We start from the raw sequence: 27,314 nt of genomic DNA, 5'->3' as shown, positions 1-27,314 counted from the left end.
GGGAACACCAGATGTAAAACACACATTATATTATGAAAATGACCAATTACATGGACACATTTGGTTTTACAGAAGATAAAACTTGTAGAAATATAATTGTTCATTATTTTTCCATTCCATTTACAATATAACACCAAACCACTCACAACTACAGAGAGACCGGGACTGAGTTGAAAGCCTTAACACAAAAAAGCAAATATAATCGGATTAGTACAAAAAAGTTGCTTCGTTTTCATTTTTCCTCAATTTCAAACATGCACTTTAATTTCTCAGTTTTAAGTTGAGAAAATCTGGAGAAATAGAAAAGTTGATCCTTTCTTATTTTTTTTTTATTTTTATTTTTTTTAAATGGTTGACCCAGTGCCTTGTGGAATACATTGGGCAGTGAAAGGTGTACATCCCTTTTCCCCAAAGCGGGAAACTGGTCATTCCTTAGCCTCCACTTCCTGTTCCGTTCACTCTCCTCCTCCTTGCGACCTCTTCCCCTTCTTCTTTTTCTTCACCTTCTTGGTCTTGGCGGGCGTGTCTGCGGTCTCCGTCTTTGCCTTCTTGGCGGGGCTAGGCTCCGCCACAACATCCCCGTCGCCCGGCTGCTTCATCTTCCTCTTCCTCTTGTTCTTCCTCTTCTTCTTGGCCGGTCCTTGGTCTGCGGGCAGACCGCCGTTGGCCGGGGCCGGCCCCTCCGCGGGGCTCTGCTTGTTGCGGTTCTTCCTCTTCTTCGTCTCTGGCAGGAATCCTTTCTTTTTCTCCACCGCTGCCACCACGCCTGCCTCCTCGCTGGGCTTCTTGGCTTTCTCAACTTTGGGTTTCCTGTCACAAATCAGGAGCAAGAGGATGTCAAGAAATGCAGCCACAGTCGTTTTCATGAGAGCCCCAAAAATCACAAAACAACCCGAATGATTTGATGCACATATTTAGAGAATGTCAAAAAATACATTTAAATATTATACACTGTACACACTTACAAGACGGGTTTTTAACTATTACGTTTTTTGTGCTTTTCCTATCAAAAAATGAATTACCGTAATGTGTCCAGTCAATTGAAAATGGTTGTTATGGTAATGAAGGGACTTGAGCATGACTGTGCACTGACAGGCACGTTATGGAAGTGGTAAAGAAAATTCATTTTCTATTTATTTAGGCTATAACCCGTTGAAGGAGTATTTTCACTATTTTCAGTAGAGACAATCTCGCCTCTCTCCCCCCTCCTCCATCGTCGATTGCCCCCTCTCCATGCATAACGCACTGAAAATAAATCTGTGTTGATTCTGTTCTTAACTTGTTTGAGTTTTTCTCTTATACAATAAAAAAAGAACTGATAAGAGTGCCGTGAAAAGTTCTGGGTCGGTAAGAGCAGTAATACTGTTAAAATCTTTATACTGTCAGTGTAATGTACACTGACTGGGAGGGAGAAAAAATAAATACTTGATCGACTCCAGAAGGCAGCAAGGTGACAAGGTTATTTTGCCCGTTTCCTGGTATTCAGCCTGACTGACTTGTTTATGGGGGGGATATCAAAATAATAGGGGAGAGCGACAGCCTTTTAGTTCTTTTTTTTTTTTTTTTTAAAGAAGAATCTTTAATAATCACGCAACACACCACACTACTAAACATGCACACTCCCACAGTGTATTTTCAAGTTGTACCGTTGGCCACCGGGTCATTTGGCAAACCACATGGAGGCCTTTGGGAGCGGTCTTGCGCTGAGTTGTGAAGATAATAGTGAATTGTGAAAAGTGGAGTGTTATTGTTTAATTCAATTACTAGTCGGTGTTTGGTAGAAATGTGTTTATTCTAGTTAATACAAAAGTAGAGGGTAATGGCCATCGTCAGAACTACTCATGGTGAGTTTAACAAATGACGTGTAGTGCATGGGAGATAGTATAGGTGAATTTAGAGCTACCTGAGCAGCCTCCCAGTCACCTTAGTGAGAGTCAGGGTTTAGGTGTCGGTCGCTCTCAAATCTCAAATCAATGCTTCTGTCACACCAGTTGGGTTCGGACCTCATTCTTTATGGAGACTGTTTTTACAAAAGCCATGGAACTCAACGGTGAGATAGCAAACGAAGATCTCTGACCGCATGGGACTCACATCTAGGTAAAGAAGGTGAAGAATGAAATGTTCTACTAGACTCCCAACACTGTGCGACACTACCTGCTCAAATCAAACGGTGATCGTGTTTGACATGTGACTCACGTGACTCCAAAGTATTTGACGAGGGCCCAGTAGGAGTCCTCCAGCTGTCCGCTTTTCTTGAAGGCGATGGAGTCGGTCAGGGAGGCCAGCACCGTCTGGAGGGCTTTCAGGTCCACGTCCAACTTCTGAAACGCCACAGAACGCACAGGAGGGTTTTTCCCGGAGACACGGGAAAAACCAAACCAGGTGTTTTGGGTAGCCAAAACACCCGGACAGGGCTTCAGAATCCGCAGCTCTGCTTTCAGGACAGTGCGCCACTCACTCACCTGAGTTTTGATGTGCTTTACTAGGAACTGACTGAGCTCCAGGGCCTTGACCACCTTCTCCTGGACCACCTTGCTATCACAAGCACCGACCTGCTTCAGGGTCTGAGACAGAGGAGACGCCATATTTAAAACAATTAAACTACCCGAGGAGACCATGATTTAAGTCTGGAATATCTTCTTTTGTTTAAATTCTTGTTATGCTATATAACACTTAGTGTGTTAAATGTTAATGTTCTGAACTGTAATATAACATACATATAAAAACATTTGATTTACAACACCTTTTGTTGGCTATAGCACGTTGCCAGTAGGAAGCAACGCCACTTTCTGTTTCTAGTTCCCTACATTAGCACGTAGCCAAAAAAGCTTATAAAATAAGCTCTTTTTCAAATTTTGTGCAAAGTGCAAAAGAATCAACAAAGCCCTGAAAAAAACAAACATGTGGTTTCAACCAATTTTTTCCTGCTTTATAAAATAAACAGACTGGGACAATACTGTGAGTTTCCCATTTTCGAGTCACATTTTTTGTCGATACTGACGTCATTTACTCATCGGCTAGACATCGTCGATACAAATTCCATAACTTGCTCCTGATACTAATTTAATGTTCTGCTTCCTGCAGATTCAACACGCCACTAAGAACTGGCAGGTGGAGTTGTGCAAACCGTGACAGATTGAAGCCGCCATTCAGCTGTGTTGGTCCCCAAAATAAGACGTTAAGATTCTGGCTGTATATAATATGCGCTGCCATGGAGCAACCGAGAGATGTAGTTCGGTCCAAAACGATCCAACGTCAAAGTCGCCGCCATATTGGAACAGGGAAAGACCAGCCTATAAACAAAAGTCCACGGGGGAGCTGCGGTGTTTCTGGATAAAAAGCTTTTAACGTCTACATTTCCCGCACGCCATTAGAACTGTCAACGCTGACCTCACCAGGGGTCCTAACCGAGCCATACACATAGGCTCCACTACCTACTGTACTGTATGTAGCATACTGTACCACATACTGTTCAGGGTTGTTCGTGATGCCGTATTGCTGCGCCGTACTGTTGTATACTGTGCTGTATTATCCCAAACACTACTCCCTCTATTCACATTCACATGCCACTTTAATTCACATGCCACTTTAAATGCACATAACTGTATATACATAGGCATATTCCTTCTATCTATTCCATTTTATTTCAATTCATTTTTATTGTATTTTATTCTATATATTTTTATCTTATTCTATAAGTATTCCACTTACTGTATTACGTTTTATGAGTCAGTTAGTCGGTCTATTAGAAAGGAATTTTCTACTTTTTATTTTATTTTCTATTTTTTCCTAGGACATATTGTGTGCTATCACCGGGTGCGTTGCATTACATTTCACTGCATATATGTATGGAAGTATGTATATGTATGTGACAAATAAAAAATCTTGAATCTTGAATCTACATTTCTTAACCCATTTCAATGGGTCCTTTTTATATTCGAGGGTTTAAGATCTACCCGGATTAGGGGGGGAAAAAAAAAAGCTTTGAAATATTTTTTTTTATTTTTCCCTACTCCACGACCGTTCCAATATGGCGGCGACGTCGATGTACGATCCAAAGGTCTAGTTCTTGATCTTTAGGTTCCCCCCCACCAAAATATTCACTTTGAAATCCTACACCTCGGTGTGGTAAAATGTCAAGTATGTGAAGTCTACTTAACATACAGTTCCAATCAATTGCTTTGGAATACATTTAATGGATTTTTGTATATTTTCCTCTCTTAATAAGAAGTGCTGTGGGGTTAACTACAGCCTCATGTAACCTTACACGTAACTAACAATAATAAGAAAAAATAACCCTGGTATCCAAATCAGTACATTCCGTATGTATCGGAACTGAAAAACACTGGATCAGTGCATCTCCAATTGGACTGCAAACATTTAAGCCATAAAAAAAAATGTTAAAAATAAATAAATAACGAATAAAAAATAAATTAAAATCCTTTGTGAGATTGCTTCAAATGTGAAGTCAAATGTATATTTTCTAATACATTTTATAAATTATTTTAAAAACAATACCGTGACATCATTTTGATTTAAAAGTGTGCATTTACGAGCGTTATTAATAATATAGTACAAATAATAATGATGAAATACAAATAAAGGTTATTTATTATTAATAATAACAAATAAAGGTTGTTTTTATATTATTTTTAATAAAAATAATAAACATTAAACAACTAAATAACAGGGGTTGGACCTACCTCCGCTAGTTGCTCGGCCGTCTTCAGGCACAGCTCCCTCCAGGGTGCGCCGGACATCAGACGCTGCACGTCTTTGCTCTGTAGCGCTCGTAGCACCAGCGTGCACGCCTGTCCCTAAACACACACACACACACACACACACGCTTCTCAAAATAGTGCTACATCCCCACGTGCATTTCATTTGGAGTTGCATGGTTTCAGGAGAATGACCGTTACCTGTTGGTGTTCTCTGACCCCGGAAGTGATGTTCTGCACCGCAGAGTCCACCAGGTTCACACAGAGAAGCTGCAGGTAATCACAGATCAACTGAATTTGTCACGGTGAAACCAATTGAGAGTATGGATGATTGGGGGGAAAAAAAACAAACAAACAAACTGTGGTGTTTTTTTGGGCATATCAAATTAAAATCCTGGGCCGTTCTGACGGGAGCCACTTGGCCGACGGCTCCAAAGAGTTGTCACAGATGGAAGGCTGTTTCTCCTTTCTTGTTATGCAGCAGGCCAAAAAGCCTAATATTTTTGCCTTAAAATGTCAAGTTTAATTTAGTAATTTGTTGTTATTACCTATGTACTAAATGTTAAATCCTACCAGCAGACAACTCTGTACAATTATGCAGTTTTATGATCCAAATGTTTGATTTAGAGTGAATGCTATTTTTTTGGAGGGGGGGTTCAATTTCCAATGCAATTTCTTACTATTATAATTTTGTTTAATCTTCCTTTATTATTATGGCATTTTTTTTCCATTTCCCTCTAGGGATGAACAGTCTCTTTCGTACTCACGGGGAACCTGGAGAACAGGTCGCAGAACATGCTCCCGCTCAGCGGACTCTTTCTCCGGCTCATGAAGGAGCTCAGAGCTTCTCTGAACATGGACGTGACACGGTCCACGTCCACGCTGCCCATGAACTGCAACTGCAGGGGGGAAAGAAAAAAAAAAAAAAAAAAAAAAAAAAAAAAAAGAAAATCATGGCTATGAAGCTAAAACAGTACAACATTCAACTGCATATGTTAGGGTTAGGACCAGAAGGTATTTCTCGCGTTTTCTGGTTGTTTTTGTCATCAACACGACTGTTGGACTCGGACCAATTCAATAATTTCTTTCATGACTAACCTGCAAAGCTCAACTCTTGTCAGTGTTCAAAATGCATTGACCCCACTCTTTTTTTATTCAGGTACACTCACATGGGATGTTTTCCATTTTGCTTCAGATTTTAATCACAAGTTTGTTTCCAAAATGGAAGTTTATAAAAACATATATAAATTATTCACACAGCGAGCAGCGGTAAAAGTTAGAAAATGGTTTCATAAAGGTGATGAACAGCCAAATGTTCTCCACCAACTTACATACCACTTTAAAACCCTAAAAAACTAACAAACAAAACTAAGTGATACAGAAAAAAATTAATACAGAGGAAAAGGTTTTACTTTTTTTAAATGAATTAATTTTTTAAAGAAATTACCAGTTTGTGATGCCATTATTCCAGGTGAAAGACGTTTTTTGCAGTTCTAAGCTGCTACGTCACTTACGGGTGGTGTGACATCACAAACCAATATGTTTATTTTCTTTAACTTTTTATTTTTGGGCTGCTGATAACCTAAATCAAACTACATTTAAATACAAATGAGTGACACCAGGTTATATTTTGTAAACTGGAAAAAGTGAAACCCGCAGAAACGTACGTCCTGGACCGAAGGCGCTGCTTTGGTCTCGGTGGATGGAAGAGCCCCTCGGAGAACCTTGACCAGGTAGAGGGAAGCACTGGAGGAGAAACCAGCTAAATTAAAACAAAACAAACAAAAACACTGCAAACAGATTATTTTTTCTCTCATATTTAGGACCTGAACTGACCTGAAGAAGAAAGGGGCAACGGACGGGTCGGTCTGTTTTTGGGCTTTGCTGAGCAGCTTGTCAAGCAGTTCATGGAGCTCCCCCCGCCTGTCACCGGCGGTCCTGCAGTACACCTTGGACTTGCACAGCTGGTTCCTGGACACAGAACAGTTAGTTTTGTTATTGGTACATTTTAGTCCCATTTTAGTCCCTTTGTTCCAAATCCGAATCAGTTTATTACGCCAGGCACATTTACATGTAGTAGGAACTTGTTCTGCTGAGGTTGAGTGAGTTTTACTAGCGACGATTTACTTTGAAAAATGGCTTGTCGAGAAAAAATGGAGAATAAAATAATAAAATGTGAAGGAAAAAAATACATTAGAAATTGTCAAATAAATTGAAAAATATAGAAAATAAATCTAATCACACAGAGGCCACAGCTTGCATGTAATTTTAAATAAATCTCCAAATAAAAGTAAATAATTATAATGATAAAATATACAAGCTAAAAGGTTTAAAGGACTGAGAAATAAATTAACAGTTGAATGGTGCCTTCACTCAGTTGGGGTGACTGCACCACAAAGGTTTGGCGTTTGTGTGAAAATTCAGTTTGTTTTAATGACGGACTTCAATTTTTGTCACTCTATTTCAAAGTCCTTTAACCTCTTTTTATTAAAAAAAAAATAAAAAAAATAAAAATAAAACGGGGAACTGCACATGCCTGAAAATATATGCGACCCTACGCAGGAAGTCCTGGCCCTGCTGGTAGCGGTCGGACGTCATACTCCTCTCGATGATGGTGAGCAGGGGCTCCACCAGGCCCAAGACCAGGGGGCTGCGGGCCTGCTTGGACACGAACACCTCCACCAGGTCCAGCACCTGGTGTGTGCACACACACACACACACACACACACACACACACACACACACACACACACACACACACACACACACACACACACACACACACACACACACACACACACACACACACACACACACACACCTAAGACCCCAAAACCTTTGCGGGAGGTTGACAGATCAGAATTTAAGGAACAAGAACCTTCATCTTGAAATCCAGGAGCAGAGTTTTCTCCTTGTGCACTTTGGCCTTCTCCATCTTCTTAGCCTCGACCTTCTTCTTCTGCTCGGAGAAGAGCGCTGCCAGCCCGGTGTCCAGCTTCATCATGGCCTCGTCATCCAGCTCCTCCTCGTCCTCGCTGCCGTCCCGCTCGGTGGCCTGGAGCACAGGAAGTAACTAAGTAAATCTTGCTTTACAGGGATTCAGCATAAAACTCAACTGAAGAACGTTGAAACAGGAGGGAGTGGGCATAGAAAATAAAGTAAAAATGGAATGAATTCTCCACCGGGGATTAATAGAGTATTTAAAATAATCCAATTCTATATCTACTGCTATTCTATATCCTACACCCATGTATATGTTAAGGTAATAACTAAACTGTTTGACCCAGAGCGGGTTGGCATTTGATTTTAACTGCTGGCTGTCAAGGTCAGTAACATGAGTAAAAACTTAAATACATAAAAAAACAACATAACTAACTTAAATTCCATGAAATTGGACCTTTTTCTTTGAATGATTTCTCCTTGATGAGTGGGAAATAAAAATGTCCTCATCCAACAGCATGAACAAGATCCACTAGATGGCGCCAGCCCTGACGCACATGCAACACTTTGCTCTGTATGTTCTACAAGTGTTTTGGCGTAGTTTTAACAAGGCCAAAATTTCCCCTTTATAAATTTAGTAAAAAATAAAAAATAAAAGTACGATGAAGCAGGTGGGTGAAGCATTGCAACTTCCTGTTTCGAGTCTATTATGTGGGATGTCATGCGGATACAGTCAAAAGAGCTGATTTGTGTAAATGCAAAAGAGAAAAGCCAGAGAAACTTGACAAATTGCACAGGTTGCGACCATTTTCTTTGTACAACATAAATTATGCGCCATTAATGTTACTTAACGTTGAATCTCATTTTTTAGAATGTAGTTTGTCCTCATTTGTAAGCTCCAACGTCAAGAACAAATGGAGAATTTATGGAGTTTATGCAAATAAACATACTGAGCGACCAGCCCGGTGAGTTTAAAATATGAATATTATGAACTTCACTGCTGTGACCTACCAAGGCATTCTGCTCCTGCAGGACCTCCATCAGCTTCAGACGGAAGCTCTGGTCCACTTCGCCCTCCTCCTCCATCACCTCATCCTCTCCGTCCGACTCAGATGAAGCAGACTCTTCCTCCTGATGAAGAAGCAAGTAATTACATACAGAACATTTCGGACAAATAACTGGTGAAAAGGTATTTAAATAAATAAAAATTAAAAAATGAAGGGGGAAAGAAGGAAGTGAAACTGGCCCTGAAGATAATTTGAGCTTGCTACTCTCAAATAACTCACCCCCATCTCCTCTTCTTCATCGCCATCTTCATCCTCCTGCATCTCGTCAGCCACAGGGTCCTGGTCGTCCGTGACCATCAGAGCGCTCTCCTCCTCGTCCTTGTCCGGGTCCAACACCTGCACGGACCCAGAGAGAATGTTCAAAATGAGCTTGTGTTGCAATATCAAAATTGCCCGGCTGTACCAATTCATCTGTTTCAGATGAATGGCAGCTCTGTCTATGTGAGGTTCGATTTTCTTTCGGGGTATGGTTCTTGACTAGCCACTCAGTAAAAACAGCCATTGGGTTTTTTTCGACTGCTGTAATGTACAGTGAGGGCGGGAGGAGTCAGAAGAGTCTGTTCAGCTCAGAGTTGTGAATCGAATTCTCTCAAGTATCATTGAGTTCTGACAAAACAATTTATTCTGGTGAAATACAAAGAGTAAACCAAGCATATTCAATATGAAATATACAAAATTACCTTTTTTCCCCCTTGGACTTAGCCCTCAGAAATTACAATTACATGCATTTTCAGTTTGTGAGTAGAAGAACCACTCTTAAAAGTTGACTCCAACTTTCGAGTCATTTTAGAAGATGCTGTTCGCTACGACCGACTCCTCAGGGCACTCACGTCCAGGATGGCGGTGAGGGCCGTGGCGGTGACGTGGGGGGAGATGGAGGTGAAGACCGACTTGCAGACCTGCCTGATGTGGCGGCTGGGTTGGGACAGCAGGGACAGCAGGATGTCCACCACCACCTCGGCCCAGTGGGGCTCCTCCTCCTCTTTGGCTGAGGGCAATGTTGAGGATCAATAAAGACAATAACACTATTAATCCCAGTAAATTAGGGAAAAATGAATAAAAATAAATGAAGGGAAATTCAGGCATTACAGCAACAAAAATCAGTACACCCAAGAGATTAAGAAATTAAAATTAGAGATAACAAATATGTACACAATTACATGGATGGATGTTTTCATTATTAACATTTTTATTTTATATAGTTATTAGTTGTGACGGATCTAGCCCGCAGGTCTGGATCCCTATTGTTATTGCTGTGATTTTTTTTTATTTTTAATCTTGGCGTTTTTTGAACGTTTCAGTTTCTCGTTTTTGCAGCCGAGCAGCGGACACTTTGCGGACTCGCCTTTTTTACGAATTATTTTTTTCTTCCAGAAAAAAAATAACTTTTGAAATATTGGAAGAAAAATACATATTTGGAAAAACCCATTATTTGTGCTTTATTTGGATTTGGCTCCACCAGTAATTCAGGGTTCCAGCATTTCCCCAGAAATTATACGGGGTCGAGAGAAGAGAGTTACGCAACAACTTTTAGGGAACATAGAGACCGGATCCTTTTCACACATTAACAGAACATTACAGACCATTATGGAACATTGCCAGAGGATTTCAATGCAAGTGGGAAAGGGGCTATAGAGAAAAGGAGAAATTCCCCACAAGCTACTGGTAAACGTGAGTGTCAGAATAAAGACTTAAATTGAGATAAGGAAAATATACAGTAGAATACTATAAAAATAAGATATGCCAATAAATATCAAAACAGTAAGTAAATAATATATAACCTCTGGGAAAAAAAGTGTGTTTCTTTTCTATATTCCAAAAATGTAACTGCAAAAAAATTGTAAGTCGCTTTGGATAAAAGCGTCTGCTAAATGTAATGTAATGTAATGTAAAATGGATAACATTTTTAGAATTTTGAAGCTAAACATTTTTTTTTATTTTTTATTTTTAATAATGGTCACAACCTTCAGTGTGTGTGTGTTACCAACCTGTTTTTTTCTTCTTCTTGGCCTTCTCTTGTGCTTTCTTAATGCAGTTCTGCAGATCCTGCATGATGTCCAGCAACTCCTCGGGGGACTTCACAGCCAACACAGAACATCAGAAACAAAAAAGCAAAACATTTTGGATCTTGGTTGTTAAAGCACTGAGCACGTTTATTCTTTCTATTTATTCTTAGTCTTTGTTCTGGGGCCAGTAAGCTTTGGTTTTTGACCCCAGAAAGCTTTCAATGGGGCCAACATCTCAATTTCATGGAAGGGTAACTGTACAGTTGTACAATGGGAAGGAGAACCAACATGACTCTACAATTGAAGATGAAGAATGATTGAATTACTTAAAAACATTCTTTTTTCCTTATTCTCTAGTATAGTCAAGTCAATTACAGTCAAGTACAGTAAACCAAGACAAAACAATAATAATCTCATAACTAAGTCCAAGCTATTGCGTCTTTTTTCTGTTCTTCTACACCGAGGACCTTCTATTTTGCAGTATCTTTGAAACTTGCTCTCAAAGACAATTTTGTTTTTCCAAGGTGAAAAAGTGGATTCTTTTGTAACTATTAACTATGAGTTTTATTGTATATTTCATAATCTTTGTTCAATATTTTTGTTGTTATTATTGCCTATTGTTTTGATGTGAGCTTCTGGGATTTATGCTGCTTTATATTTATCTATAAATTCTTAAAAAACCCTCAAGTGGATCAAGGGTTGCAAGAGAATAGTGTCCTAATGTGAAAAACACTTTAGGGTTAGGGTTAAAACTGACAAACACTCAAGGATTAAAAAAAAATAAAATTCAATGAATGCTGTGAAAATGGACTGTACCTTGAAGAGGTGGATGCCGACCAGCAGGAAAAGCTGCTGGAAGGCGTTGTTGTCGGGCGTGGCCATCTTCTTGGCTTTCTTCATGAGCGAGGACACAGACTCGTGCATGCTGGCGAGACAGAGACAGTTCAAGAGACAAGAGACAGTTCATTTTTAGGAAACCGCGACACCACGGGGAGGCACGGGGTAAGAGGTTTGGGTTTGGTCGCTTGCTCAAGTCAAACACAGCCCAGTGTATCTCCAATTTTTTTCCAAATTCCACTTAAAACAAGAGAAAATATCTCTTGTCTTGCAAGATCAAAATTGCAAGCCTGTACTAACAGCACCGCATCTAAATTAGATCTGTGTGTGTGCGTGTGTGTGTGTCCTCTGGGGGCACAATTTGTGGACATTGTGTTTTTATTTTAGATGAGTTTTATTTTACTAAATTTCTGCATTGAATGAAAAAAATTAAAATAAAAAGACCGTGCCCAGATTTAAAGATTTCATCTGCGAGCTCCAGCCGAGGTACACGGTCCACACCGCCGTGCATTTGCCTGCCATGTTTACTTCCGTACGACTTCTTTGCTACTTCTGCGCATGCGGCTCAGTTCAGGGCCGTGACATGTTCACACTGGAATCTGATATTGGCCACATTTAAAAAATGAATGGTAACAGCCAATCAAAATATATATATATATATATATATATATATATATATATATATATATATATATATATATATATATAAATAAATCTGATCTGAAAAATAAATCTGAATCAAGCACTAAGGCTTGCAGTGTGAACGTGGCCTAATTCATCACTTCCAGCAAGTACGTGAGAACTATAAATTGTGATGAAAGGTTAGAATCGTTTTTTGAGTCGGTTATGGAAAAAGAGTCGTTCCACTTTCCGAAGGGGGGTGAGTTTAATCGGCTCAGAGTTGTGAATGGAATTCTCACAAAATGATTTGTTTTGGTGGAATGCAAAGTGTAAATGAGTCACATTCCATATCAATACAAATGCCTTGACCTGTTTTTGCCTTGGACTAATTTAATCCTCAATAATAATCTCAGTTTATGGATTGAAGATTCACTCTTTTAAAGTAGTGACTCCAGACTCCCGAGTAATTTAAAAGATTTGTTCGCTACGACCGAATGGTTTGCGAGTCCTGGATCACTAACTTTTAGTAGGCAAGAAGAAGAAGATGAAGAAGAAGCACAATTCTATATTTTTGTGTTGTTTTTAGTGGTTAACAGGATTGTGGTGTTCCATGGGAGTATTTCTTCGTAAAGTGTGACATGGAAGAAACACTTTGGGAAAACTTTGTTATTTGAGGCAAAGGGGAGATTAGGAGACAAATAAAATAAAATAAAAATAAAATACAATTCTAAATTAGAGATTGTTGAGGGCAACCTTAGCACTAAAAACACAGTTGGCCATTGTTCTTCTTGTACCTGTCCCAGGCTTTGCTCTGCTCCGTGGTAAAAGGACTTGTGCTCTGGACGTATTTGGGCTGGTTGAGCAGGGCCTGGGCGTACTCCACCAGGCAGTAGATCCACATGGTGCCGTCCGCCGTCACCCCGTGAGGGCGGCGCTGGTTGGGGTTGGCATCGTCCTCCGCCTCCCCGAGCACCGGCAGGTGGTGCATGCAGTGGAGAAGTCTTGAGGGCAGAGGGGGCAAGTAGGCACAAGTTAATGAGAGGTAAAGTGGAGATGAGGTCACGGCATAAGTGGGCGTTTGCTCTGAGAATGTTCCACTGCTCTCGTTCTGTCCCGAACGAGGGTTTTGCAGCCTGTTGATTCGGAGGAAAAACTTAAATTCAACACTGAAACCCAGTTCTGTCAATGTCTTCCTAGTGATAAAATAGAGCATTCGTTTGACTCGTCATACAGTCGTGCACACCTGTCACTTTCTTAATGAGATATGTTGCCACCTACTGGCAGGAAAGAACATTGCAGGGGATTGGCATTTGCAGTTATATGTTGTATTCATACCCATATAACAATATATTGCATATAATTATTAATTATTATTGTTCACAGTATATCATGGAGAAAACATGGTTATATTAAAAAACTGGTATCACTTAGCACTGCAAAATGTAATTTCTCACCTTTATTCACTTGACCAAGACAAAGTTCCAAATCTAACAGACTAACGACATGTTAAATTATATTACTTTGAGACGGTTAAATAGGTTTAGTTTAGGCAAGAAAAATAAAAAATAAATAAAGATTAAATTGTCTTAATTGGACCTCTAGCAGTCAAAACAGTGAGTAAACAGCCACAAATTGCAATAATACTGAAAACTGAAATTAATATTGATAATTAATAATGATCATTGTTATCATTGCCCATATTACTGTTGGCTATTTTTGTATATAATTTTTTTCTCAATTGTAATTGTATTTTTATGATTATTTTATGCTAATTACAGAAATGCACCATCTTTACCACAAATCCCTTGAATATGAAAACATTCCTGGCTGAAACAATGATTCTGAAAAAACAAGGCTAGTGTTCTACATTTAGTCTTGGGGTGAAATTTTTATTCTTGGATAATGTAATTGTATGTTGTCATGGTATTCCACACAAATAATAAATATAAATAAATAAAACAAAATGATTCCGTTGAAGGTCTTACCCGAAAAAGGAGCTGACCAGGGCGGCTCTCGTGTTGGAATCCAGCGGAGCAGAGAGCTTCCCCTCGCTCTCTGGGATGTCCACCGTGGCCGCCTTGGCGTTAAAGAACGCATGGAAAAACACAAACCTGCCAACAATATAAAATAAGAAATAAATACATTTCTATAGCACCACTGATACATAACATGCAACAACATGTAAAGAGAAGGAAATCAAATAGCAACAGTAAATAAATCAAATAAGCAAAATTCTATGTTTTCAATTTTTTCGTTTATCATTAGGTTTAGTGTGTATTGTCATTTTTCCATGTATTAATATAATATTTTTATCGCATTACTTTTATATATATATATATATATATTTTTTTTATGTAAGCCTTTAGCAGACACTGCAATTTCTCTACGGGGATGAATAAGGTATCCATCGTAATAAAAATAAGTAAATATGATTTTCACGTTTGGGTCATCCATTTAGACCTTGAAGGATCACGAACATTGCTGCGCAAATTACTATTATTTTTTTTCCCCCAATCATTATTCCTCCTAACAATAGTTTGGTTAAATAATATTAAATAATCAAAAAGGATAAAAGTCAACGGCAGCAGTGTGTGCAGATGTCTGACCTGGCGACGTCCATGACCAGGTCCTCTTCCTTCTGCACCTGTTTGTTCTCCACCAGCGAGATGAGCCGCGCCACGATCCACTTCCTTAGACGGAAGATCCCAACATACTTTCTGGGGAGGGAAGAGTCATTATCATTCAAGAAAGCCGAACACACAAACGTACTAACTGATTACTTTTGTTTATTTAAAAAACAGGGCCAAAAAATGTTTTTCTCAACTAAAATTGTATGTTTGTGTGTGTGTGTGTGTGTGTGTGTGTGTGTGTGTGTGTGTGTGTGTGTGTGGGGGGGGGTATAAAATTAAAATCGGGTTGTTCGAAAGTTAGTTTATGAAATTAATTCGGTCTTTCCCTCCCCACTCATTATAAATGATTTCACCTCCAAAAAATGGGCATTTTCGCTGGGTTCAGAAAGATTAAAATCACATAGTCCACCATAGTGTTGACGAGACTTGATTTAAATGTTACTTTTTCCAATGTTGAACTTTCAATTTACCGAAATTTGGGTTTCTGAAATAAAAGTAAATTAAAAAGTATAATAAATACATCTAAAAATAATGATTGAAAATATATTATGTTTTTTGGAAAAGCCAAAGAAGAGCCAAAGTTTGATCTTTGTTCGCTCGATAGTTGTGTGTTGCTTAGCCTGATCTCTGTTTGGTCATTCAATTGTTTGTTTGGTTTGATCGTTCGTTTGCTCATTCAGACAGACACTTTATTTTCCCCAGAGAGAAACCGAGTTGCGTTTACTGCAAGACTCACTGCCAGCTTCCCTGAAACACTGCTTTCCGTATTTGAAACCCGTCTTTAAAATCCATTATTCCCCAGCCCCCAAAACGGACCCTGCGGTGGACCTGCTCGTTCCCTGCCACACACACTCACTGAGCCGGCTCTTCCGGGGCGTTCCTCTGCTTGCGGGTGGTGACGTCCAGGCTTGCATCCGGCTGCGGGTGGAGGAACGACGCCTTCAGCCAGTCCACGTAGCGCTGCAGGGCCTGAGGGCGGAGGTGCTGCACCACCCTCCAGGCGGGCGGGACAACAGGGTTCCCACGGTGGGTTAGCGTGGAGAAGCCTAACAACACCGCCAGCTGCTTGTCCGGGTCCTCGCAGCCCTGCAGGAAGTCTGCCACGTAGCCATCCATCTCAGGCGCCAGTTTGAAGCGGTCTGCTTTCTAAGGGGGGGTTAACAAATATCTAAATCTATGTAATCACATGAACATATATGCACACACAAAATGAAGAACACACCCTCATATAGCCCCAGTCACATATCTTTATTTCAGCACACAGTGTTCATTCCCACACACATGTAGGTGCTTGCGGTCAGCCTTGGGACTCCTGCCAAATATATTTACTACAATATTGTATTATTGTATGATCATATAATCAAACAGTCGTGTACACTTTCACACGCACATACTCAGCATACTGTGTACACTTGTCACAAAAGACAAACTCCCGTTGAAAGCAGTTAAAAGCTGTTCTAGTCATCCCATCGTCCCGTACATTGTGACAAACTTCTTCCTATGTAAAATTGTTGGCCATGACTTTATAAACTTGTGTGTTTCCTGAACAAACTGTTCGCCTCAGGGAGCTGCTCTTGAGCACATCCCTGATCCGTCCCTTGTACAAGCTAAAACCAATGTCTGTCTGACTCTTTATCTAAAAACCACGGACTGACAAACTGCAGATTAAAGCGACCCTTTCATTTCTGTAACAATGGCATTGAGAGGCATTTCAGTTACTGAGCCACGTTGTGGAACTGTTTCCGGAGACGTTTGTTTCAGAAGACTTTCTCCCTCCCAGTTGGAAACATTATACCTGGTGAAGGGCTGATTTTATACTTTATTCATCCCGGAGGGAAATTGCAGTTTTGCAGGAGGTCACATAAAAAACAACAGACTACAGTAATTAAGTAATTAGAATAAAGCAGACAATAAGTAACCTTCAATATACCTAAAAAATAACTAAAAGTTGCAAAAATGTGGCTATATACAATTAACCAAAAGATGAACCAAAAACAATAACAATTATTCTTGGATTACATTTTTTTTTAATAAACAACGGAAATTTGGGAAAGTAACTGACCTGAGAGGAGGCAACGTGTTCTCCGTAGAGTCTCATCACCTCCCCAGACAGCACCCCCTTCAGCTGGTCCAGGGACAGCAGCGGCAGGGCGCGGCCCATCAGGCGGAAGCTCAGGTAGCTAGAGAGAAAAAATAAGAGATGGATCAATAATTCAAACAGCAACTCGACAAAGTAGAGACTCGACAAAATAGAAACCCGACAAAGCAGAAACCCCACAAAGCGGAGATTCCACAAAGTAGAGACTCGACAAAATAGAAACCTGACAAAGCAGAAACCCGACAAAATAGAAACTCCACAAAGCGGAGACTCCACAGGTAGAAACCTGACAAAGCAGAAACCCAAAGGAGAGAGAGTGGTCGGAGCAGATCTCAATGGCCATGTTGGCGAAGGGATCAGAGACATAGGTGATGAGAAGGCGATGGGTAGGAATGGTGTCAAGGAGAGGAATGTGGAAGGACAGATGGTGGTCGATTTCCCCAAAAGGATGGAATTGGCTGTTGTGAATACAAAATTCAAGAAGAGGGAGGAACACAGGGTGACAAACAAGAGTGGAGGAAGGTGCACACAGGTGGACTTCATCTTATGCAGGAGGTGCAATCTGAAAGAGATTAGTGGTTGCGAGGCAGCATTGGATGGTGGTCTGGAGGATGACTCTGGAGGCCAAGAAGAGGAAGAGAGTGAAAGAAGAGCCAAAGATAAAATGGTGGAAGTTAAAAAAAAAAGGAGACGTGTTGCATGCAATTTAGGGAAGAGGTAAGGCAGGCAATAGGTGGGAATGAACAGTTACCAGATGACTGGGAAACAACTGTGGTGAGGGAGACGGCCAAGAAGGTACTCGGTGTATCATGCGGGAAGAGGAAGGAAGACAAGGACTCTTGGTGGTGGAATGAGGAAGTACAGGAGAGCATAGAGCAGAAGAGGTTGGCGAAGAACAAATGGGATAGTCAGAGAGATGAAAAAATAGACTGGAGTACAAGCTGATGCGGTGTAAGGCGAAGAGAAGTGGCAAAGGCAAAGAAAAAAGGCATACGACGAGTTGTATGAGAGGTTGGACAGAAAGGAAGGAGAAAGGGACTTGTACCGAGTGGCAAGACAAAAGGACCAAGCTGGGAAGGATGTACAGCAGGTTAGGGTGATGAAGGATAATGATGTGAATGTGCTGACGAGGGAGGAGAGTGTGTTAAGAAGGTGGAAGGAGTTCTTTGAGGAGTTGATGAATGAAGAAAATAAGAGGGAGAGAAGAGTGGATGATGTGGGGATAGTGGATCAAGAAGTGCAGCAAATTAGCAAGGATGAGGTGAGAACAGCATTAAAGAAGATACAGAGTGGAAAGGCAGTTGGCCCAGATGACATACCTGGGGAAGCATGGAAATGTTTAGGTGAGATGGCAGTGGCATTCCTAACAAGACTGTTAAACACCATCCTGGAAAGGGAGAGGATGCCAGAGGAGTGGACAAGAACTGTACTGGTACCCATCTTCAAGAATAAGGGAGATGTACAGAGCTGTACTAGCTATAGGGGAATAAAGTTGATCAGCCACAGCATGAAGCTATGGGAAAGGGTAGTGGAGGTTAGGTTAAGAGGAGAGGTGGGGATCAGCGAGCAGCACTATGGTTTCATGGCAGGAAAGAACTACAGATGCAATGTTAGCTTCAAGAATGCTGATGGAAAAGTACAGGGAAGGCCAGAGGGAGCTGCACTGCGTCTTTGTGGATTTAGAGAAAGCATATGATAGGGTGCCGTGAGAGGAAGTGTGGTATTGCATGAGGAAGGCGGGAGTGGCAGAGAAGAACGTATGAGTGGTACAGGATATGTATGAGGGCAGTCAGACAGTAGTAAGCTGTGCGGCAGCGTGACGAAGGCATTCAAAGTGGAGGTGGGATTGCATCAAGGATCAGCTCTGAGCCCAGGATTAAGAATGAGTACAATAGAGGGACAGCTCAGGTTGGACAGTTTGGTGGAAAAGTGAGAGGCCAGATTGAGAGGGTTCGGACACGTGTGTAGAAGAGATGAGAGTTACATTGGGAGAAGGATGCTGAGGATGGAGCTGCCAGGCAAGAGGAAAAGAGGAAGGCCAAAGAGAAGGTTTATGGATGTGGTGAGGGAGGACATGCTCAGAACAGAAGGTATTGGAGGCAGATGATCCGCTGTGGCGACCCCTAACAGGAGCAGCCCAAAGAAAAACAAAGACTTTTTGCTGTTTAACTGATCGTATTAATTGGTCCAAATTCTTATTGTCGGTGAATGGTTTAACGGTTAATTATTAACATCCCTGGTCAGAATGGAGGTTTCTTACTGCGTGGGTCCATGCGGATCCTTTAGCAATCCGTTAACGATGACATTGCTCCAGAAGAGCTGGAAGTTTCCCTCCCTCAGGGACAGCTGGAGCAGGTCCATGGCCACCGGGGGAAGGACACACTCCTTCTTCACCGAGTGAGCCGCCTTCTTCAGCAGCTCCGTCAACCTGGCCAGGAGCAAAGTAACGCACTCATTATGTACATGTTCTAGAACCCAAGATCCAAGACCTCGAAAGGTCAACGTCATCCGATACACCACCAACATCCGTCTCCTGGAAAGTGCCGAGCGTGGGAACACCTGGCGGATCCACGGGATGATCAGGGAAACTGGCACACTTTAACCTGTTTGGTCAGTGACAGGAAAATCACTGAATGGTCTTGTCGTTGTGGCACACCTCTATAATGTTAACCACTACAAAAAGTCACACACCCATAGAAGCATGTTTATTATTATGGCTGTGGTGTGTGGATGGGAGGGTTTGAGAAGCCACACCTGACGCTCGTTGGTTGGGCTAACGAGCAGCAGGTTTAAAAACCCCATCCACCCACCCACACACACACACACACACACTCAGAAGAGGAGCCCTGTGTCATGACATGTTCCATCTGCTCCTGGCTATTTGCAGCAAGCCTCCTCTCTACGATAAACTGTGTCTACAACCCATCGTCATCTGTGTCTCTGTGCCGGAGGGCCCTGAACATGCCACTTGGAGGCATGTGGCAGATGGAACTGCCAATAGAGGTGTCCAATATGGAGCTCCGGGGAACCCAGGTCCTCTGGGATCTGCCACATGGCCTAATAAGAGGGAGTGGCACAAGGCTTGCGATTCGGTCACAGCGAGCAAATCTTTTAAATGACCTGGGACTCGGGAATTTCGCCAGCTAAAGGGTGGATGAGTGAGGGAATCTTCGACTCATCTCGAGGACTAAATAAAGACCAAGAAAAGAAGGCCTAGGCATTCGGGCACCATTCCCAATGAATGTGACTAATTTACACGTAACATTCAACCAAATTAATCATTTTGACAGATTTGAATGACTCCCGTGACAACTCAGAGCCAAATTGACGCTTCTCACAGCGCTTTACAACTGCTTCAAACGAATGAAGAGTCTGAAAACTGAACGACTGTTTTTACTGGGTGACTCATCAAGAACCGTATCTCAAAAAGTGTGAAACTTGAGCTTGTTCCCATGATCACACAGCTGCTATTCTGCTAGAACTGATGTACTCGACGACTTAGTTCAGCCTTGCAGTTTTGATCTTGCAACACAGGAGCTAGTTTCTATTATTTACTGTATGTATTTTAAGTAGGATACAGCCCATTTCATTTTCTATGGAAGTTAAAAAAAAAAAAAAAAAAAAAGGGTATGAAATGACTGGTGGGGGGGTCTCACTTGGGGATGCTCTCTGCGGTGATGAGGGCCGAGGTTCCCAGGATCTTGTTGAGCTTCTTGGGGGTGAAGGATTTTGGGAAGCGCTGCATAGCAACGAGGAGGAGCTGCAGCTGCGCCGGGGTCCGGAACGCCGATGACAGGTCTGTCCTCAGAGCATTTAGGAGGACCTCCTCAAACACCTCCTCTGGGGTCTGACACACACACACACACACACACACACACACACACACACACACACACACACACACACACACACACACACACACACACACACACACACACACACACACACACACACACACACACCTTTTTGGACTATCAAGAGTATTTCCTCAAACTTTAATGTCACAAGCCATTTACTGATACAAGCATTCAAGTATTTTAACAAGTTACATAAGACATGAGTTCTAGTAACTACTGCAAATGGTTCTAAATGTTTTCTGGATAATGAAAGGAAGTGCTAACCTGTTCACATTGACCTCGTCAAAAAATACTGAAATGCTTGGTTGAAAAAATATACGAATGCATTTTGTGCAATGTGTGATTGGCAGGCTATGGGTTGTTATTGTATATTGTTTTAATGTCAAACTAACTTTTTTGATAGAACTCACAAGCCCCATTTGGCTTTTTTTATTTATTAGTTTTAGATTTATTTGCGAGAACAATGGAGAGAGACAGGAAATGGGGGTCGGAGAGACACGCAGCAAATCACCACAGGCTGGATTCGAACCCGGGTCACCGCAGGGGTTTTGCCTTTACGGTATGACCTGATCTGGTTGATCCAACAGGATGGCCCCATTTGGTTATTTATCCTTTATTTCCGCTGCTTCATTGTAATTTCTCATTTATATCGGGACAGCGACTGATTCCGGACGTGGTGCATGAACCTACATTGGCGAGGATGTCCCCAATGGTCTTACTGGGCAGGTCCTTCAGGTGCTCTCCGTGCTGGGGGAGGCTTTGCAGGAGCTGGATGCACCCCAGCACCACCTGGGGCTCCTGGAGGACAAACACACTGCATTAAAAACTGGAAAAGTGGCAAAAAACAGAGGAAATAAGAGCTCACTGTTTTTCCAGGAATATATTTGCTTAATAAATAATATTCGCTTGAGGCTTGTGCAAAACTACGATTAAATCGTCAATTGACTCCATTGATTGACATTGATGACAGACAATTTTTTATTTTATTTATTTTTTTAATCCGCCACGAAAAATACCAGCATTGAAACAGTGTAAGTGCCGTTAACTGTGTTCTGCAACTAGAGCGGAGAGGTAGAGGGGGCATCATTTATTTTGTCTCCTACATGTATGAAAACATTTTTTGTTCTATGTGCGACAGCCCGTACCCTCCAATAAAATCGCCAATTGCTGCCGCCCAGAGATCGGCGTTTTTACACATCGCCCAAGCCTAATTTGCTTAATAATCAACTTTTGAATATCCTCATAGTTCGATACACACATGAAGAGGAGATTTAAAATACACATTCGCAGACCTCAGAGAGGTCCTTTAAACCAAAGAATGACCCAATGCACCATGTACTGAAGTTTAAAAATAAGAGGAAAAAAAGAAACATTCTGAGGGTGATAAGAATGAGCTGTTTACCTTGGAGAAACGGGTCGACTGAGAGAGGGCGAGGACGCCAAAGAAGTTCCCGAACATCACATTTCTGACAAGTTTCTGGTATTAAAAAAAAATTGTAAAATCAGCATTATTTTCTTACATGACAAACAAAGAGAGAAGTACTTTTTGGGGCCTGACAGGGGTTTAAAACCTTTGTGTACCTTTTTCACTCCCTCGAGGCAATGCCTCTCTTTGACTCGGTCCAGGATGGTTTGCAGCGGAATGTCCTCAAACAAACTCAGAAGCTGCGGATGCAATAACAAGTGTGTGAAGTTCAAGCAGAACCAGGTATTACGTGTGTGAAATATATACCCTATTGGTCAATACATTGTGCTAAAATACAGGAAATATGTTGCATGGAACACACAGAACAGATGTTCCCCCCGATATAGCTGCCATTAGGGGGATGAGGGAGGCAGAAAATTCTTACACGACACTTCTCATTACTTCTCACGTTGGTGGAAACACTTGATACAGATACAAAATTAGCTCGTGTTGCAATATCAAAATCGAAATCTGTACTAATTCATCTAATTTATAAGTTCAAGAAGAACAGCGGCTTCGTCATTCACCAAAACATAAGATGGAGTTTCATACTGAAAGTGAGATCTGTAAGTCGTGATGAAAGGTTTGACTCTTCTTTGGGATCCGGGTATTCACGAGTCACTCAGTAAAAAGAGTCGTTCTACTTTCTGATTCTTGGCTCGTTTAGTGCAACGCACGGCGAGCGAGGCAGGAATTCCTGAACGATGAATGAGAGTCAGAAGCGTCTGGTCGGCTCTGAGTTGTGAATGGAATTCCCATGGGAATCGCTAATTTCCGACAATTATTTATTTTGGTGAAATGCAAAGTGTAAATCAGTCACATTCAACAGGAATAATACCAAATGTCTTGTCCTTTAATTCGGTGCTCAGTAATTAATGAGTTTGAGTCAAAGATTCACCCGCTTGCCGGAGTGACTCGGGACTTCCGAGCCATTTCATAGATTTGTTCGCTCGGAGCAAATCATTTGCAAATCTGGCATCACCAACTATCAGTAGACCAGAATAAAAAGCACAGTTCTACGAATTTCAGATGTTGAGAAGGGAGTTTTACGTTACCTGTCCCAGGGCCAGGCTAAAGCCGGGCCTGGCAACCTCTCTGGTGTGAGACAGGCCTTCCACCAGCCTCTTGAGGGTGTAGTCCAGCTCATCTGGCTGCAGGGGGGGGGGGATAGACCATGTTACCCTGTTCCCACAGTGTGCATACGGGTGAAAATGTTTTAACGATGGTTCCGAATGTAAGCCGTATCCAAGCAGAGTACTGTAAACATTCAGACAGCTCAAATACCGTAATTTCCAGAATCTTACGCTTTAAACCTCGCGGTTTAAACAATGACGCGGCTAATTTATGGATTTGTCCCGCTTTCACAAGCTTCATGCCGCATGCCATTATGTGACGGCGCTCAGTTTTTGGCGGCATGAAGCTTTCATTAGACCAATGAAATTGCCGAATAGGTAAAGGTGATTGCCGAACGGGTAAAGGTAAAACAATCACCTTTACCCGTTCGGCTATTTCATTGGCAGATATAACTGTTTGGATTAAATCGAGCGCGCTCAAACTTCCCATCATTTACGGTAGTCATTTCGTCACCCTCATCATGGCAAAGACACAAAGAAATGCATATGATGCAGCTTTCAAGTTGAAGGCGATCGATCTGGCTGTTGGAAAAGGAAATAGAGCTGCTGCACGGGAGCTTGGCCTTAATGAGTCGATGATAAAACGTTGGAAACAGCAGCGTGAGGAACTGACTCGGTGCAAAAAGACAACAAAAGCTTTCAGAGGGAAGCAAAGCAGATGGCCCGAACCAGAAAATGAGCTCTAAGACTGGGTCAACACACAGAGAGCAGACGGCCGAGGTGTTTCAACTGTGCAGGTCCGACTGAAAGCCAAAACAATCGCCACCGCAATGAAGTTTGAGGATTTTAGAGGTGGACCATCGTGGTGTCTGCCAGTGGGTCCTGACAGCGTGGAGCATGGTCAAAAAATCCTTTGTGGCTACGGTAGCAGATGGCATTGTTCTCACGGTGAAAGTTTGGATATTTCAAAACCAGAAACCGTGGGTTGATAAATCCATCCGCTGCGCTCTGAATGCTCGCACGGCCGCTTACAACGACGGTCTTGTATCCGGAAATATGGACAATTACAAAGCGGCGTCTTACAATCTGCGGAGGGCGGTGAAGGACGCTCGACGGGCGTACAGGGAGACTGTGGAGCTACAGATGGAGCAGGGGGACACAGGACGCTTGTGGGAGGGGCTGCGGACGATAAACTACAAGAGCAGCTCCTCCCCAGCCACGAGTGTGGACGCCTCCGTAGCCAACGAACTGAACTCCTTTTATGCACGGTTTGAGTCTGGCAACAGCACCGCTAGCTCGCCGGCTAATTGGAGTTGCACCGCTGGGGATCAGCGTGCACAATCATTGTCCGTGCACAAGCTCAGGAACGCTCTGATGCGGGTGAACACCAGGAAAGCTGCGGGCCCAGACGGCATATCTGGGCGAGTACTGAAAACCTGTGCTTACCAGCTAGCTCCACTGTTCACTACAATATTCAACATCTCCCTGGCTGAATCAGTGGTCCCGTCCTGCTTCAAGAGGTCCACCGTCGTTCCTGTCCCGAAGATCGCCTCTCCTGCCAGCCTGAATGACTACCGTCCGGTGGCCCTCACCTTGGTGGTCATGAAGTGTTTCGAGAGGCTGATTAAGGATTATAACTGCACCTCCCTCCCCCGCACCTTGGACCCGTTGCAGGTCGCGTACCGGCAGAACAGACCCACGGATGACACGGTCTCCCAGGTACTGCACACCACGCTCAGGCACCTGGAAAGGGGGCCTATGTGAGAATGCTGTTCATCGATTACAGTTCAGCTTTCAACACCATAGTCCCCACCAGACTGGCTGTCAAGCTGAAGGAGCTCGGACTGAATACTCCGCTGTGTGCCTGGATCCTGGACTTCCTCACAGCCCGGCCCCAGGTGGTTAGGGTGGGGAAGCACATGTCCAGCTCCCTCACCCTGAATACAGGATCCCCCCAGGGTTGCGTCCTCAGCCCCCTACTGTACTCCCTGTACACACATGACCGTGTGGCCAAGTCCAGTTCCACATGGGATGGTAGCTCAGGCGGTAGAGCTGGTGGTCTAGTGATCTAAAGGTTGCTGGTTCGATCCCAGGCTCCTCCTGCTAGCATGCTGTAGTGTCCTTGAGCAAGACACTTAACCCCTAATTGCTCCTGATGGCTGCGCCCGTCGGTGTTTGAACAATTGTCAGTCGCTTTGGATAAAAGCGTCTGCTAAATGACTAAATGTAATTTAAATGTAACACCATCATCAAGTTTGCTGATGACACCGCTGTTGTGGGCCTGATCACCCACTGCGACGAGGAGGCCTACTGTAAGGAGGTGGCTGACCTGTCACTCTGGTGCCAGGACAACAGCCTCCTCCTGGACGTCAGCAAAACTAAGGAGCTGATTGTGGACTTTAGGCGAGGATTACAACCGAGGACGCATACGCCCTTGGTGATTAATGGGACTTCTGTTGACAGGGTGAGCAGCTTCAAGTACCTGGGAGTCCACATCACAGAGGACTTAACATGGTCTTTACAAACAGACTTCTGGGGAGAAAGGCGAAGCAGCGTCTTTACCACCTCAGGCAGCTGAGCAAATTCCGGGTCTAGTGAGAATCCTCAAGTCCTTCTACTCTGGAGCGGTGGAGAGCATCTTGACAGGCAACATCACGGCCTGGTTTGTGAACTGTACTGCTTAAGACAGGCGGGTCCTGCAGGGGGTTGGTGGGTTCAGCTGAACGTACCACTGGAACTAGCCTCCCCTCCCTGCAGGACTTATACACCAGGAGGTGTAGTAGCAGAGCCCGCAGGATCATGGAGGATCCTCACCACCCCAACAACGGACTGATCCAGCTGCTGCGGTCAGGCAAGCTCCTCCGCAGTCACACAGCGAGGACAGAGAGACAGTTTTTTCCCCGCAAGCCATAAGAACTGTCAATTCTGACCTCACCAGGGGTCATCACTGAGCCACACACATACAGTAGGCTCCACTCCCTTACTGTACTATATGTAGCATACTGTACCACATACTATGTCACTGTTCTGGGTTGTTCGGTGTTACCTTATTGCTGCGCTGTACTGTTGTATACTGTGCTGTATATCCCACAAACACTACCTCACTTTATTCACATGCCACTTTAATGCACATATCTGTATATACATAATTGCCTATCCCATATACACAAGTCTATCCCATATACGTAAGCCTATTCCCTTTATCTATTCCATTTAATTAAATTCTATATATTTTACTTTATTCTATAAGTATTCGACTTAATGTATTATGTTTTAGGAATCAGTTAGTTGGTCTATTAGAAAGAAATTTTCCGAGGACATAGTGTGTCATCACCGGGTCCGTTGCTTTACATTTCACTGCATATATGTATGAAAGTATGTATATGTATGTGACGAATAAACCTCTTGAATCTTGCCCAATCATTTCTTTCTAATTTCTTTGGGGGTTTTTTTAGGTTTGTGTATATTGTCTTTTTCCGTTAAATCAGGTTTATTCTAGATTTCCCTTTTTTTTTTTTCCCTTGTGTTTTGTTTATTGTAGGTTGACAAAGGTTTCTTATGTTTCAGTTCAGTTTTGGGTTCATTGTAAACCTGCAAGTGGTTCTACTTTTCTTTTGTTAATATTTGGATTTATTGTATATTGCCAAATTCTTAAGTTAATTTTAGGTTCATTTTATATTAGTATTTTTATATTTTACGGCTAGTGCACACACTTTTTCATCGTTATTAATTCTTATAGCTGTATTTATTAAGCATTCTGTCCGCAGGCAGGGAGGCAGGCAGGCAGGCAGGCCACCACTCACCTTCTCGCTCTTTTTCAGGTACGCCATCAGGCTCTCCACAGCCCGGAGCCGCGTCTCCTGCTCCGGCTTGGCGATGTCCCAGAAGAAGTCCAGGAAGGCCCGGTTCTGCTGCAGAATCCCCCTGGCATCGGTGACTCTGGGCCGCGGTGGCTCAGTCTCCGCCATCTCGACCTCCCCCATCTCCACGCTCTGAGCTCAG

The 27,314-nt window shown here is 42.5% G+C and overlaps 1 protein-coding gene across 1 annotated transcript; it reads right to left on the bottom strand.

The window, feature by feature from the left end:
- Window positions 1-12: 12 nt before the first annotated feature.
- On the bottom strand, window positions 13-27,314 carry mybbp1a (MYB binding protein (P160) 1a). The gene is made up of 27 exons (XM_080002794.1): window positions 27,116-27,314; window positions 23,295-23,390; window positions 22,356-22,439; window positions 22,177-22,251; window positions 21,465-21,572; window positions 20,574-20,764; window positions 19,178-19,345; window positions 16,882-16,999; window positions 15,676-15,965; window positions 14,796-14,906; window positions 14,175-14,300; window positions 12,984-13,190; window positions 11,548-11,656; window positions 10,714-10,801; window positions 9,556-9,713; window positions 8,945-9,061; window positions 8,670-8,789; window positions 7,597-7,773; window positions 7,255-7,412; window positions 6,555-6,689; window positions 6,386-6,464; window positions 5,486-5,617; window positions 4,920-4,988; window positions 4,704-4,817; window positions 2,463-2,564; window positions 2,197-2,321; window positions 13-810 (listed from the first exon to the last, which is right to left on the bottom strand). The coding sequence occupies exons 1-27, from the start codon at window positions 27,293-27,295 to the stop codon at window positions 456-458; spliced, it is 3,792 nt and encodes a 1,263-aa protein (XP_079858920.1). The 5' UTR covers window positions 27,296-27,314; the 3' UTR covers window positions 13-455.

The sequence above is a fragment of the Zeus faber genome, assembly GCF_960531495.2.
Source record: "Zeus faber genome assembly, chromosome: 1".
In the NCBI taxonomy this organism is placed as follows: domain Eukaryota; kingdom Metazoa; phylum Chordata; class Actinopteri; order Zeiformes; family Zeidae; genus Zeus; species Zeus faber.
The sequence above is the reverse complement of the archived record's forward strand: the minus strand, read 5'-3'. Positions and strand labels throughout refer to the sequence as shown.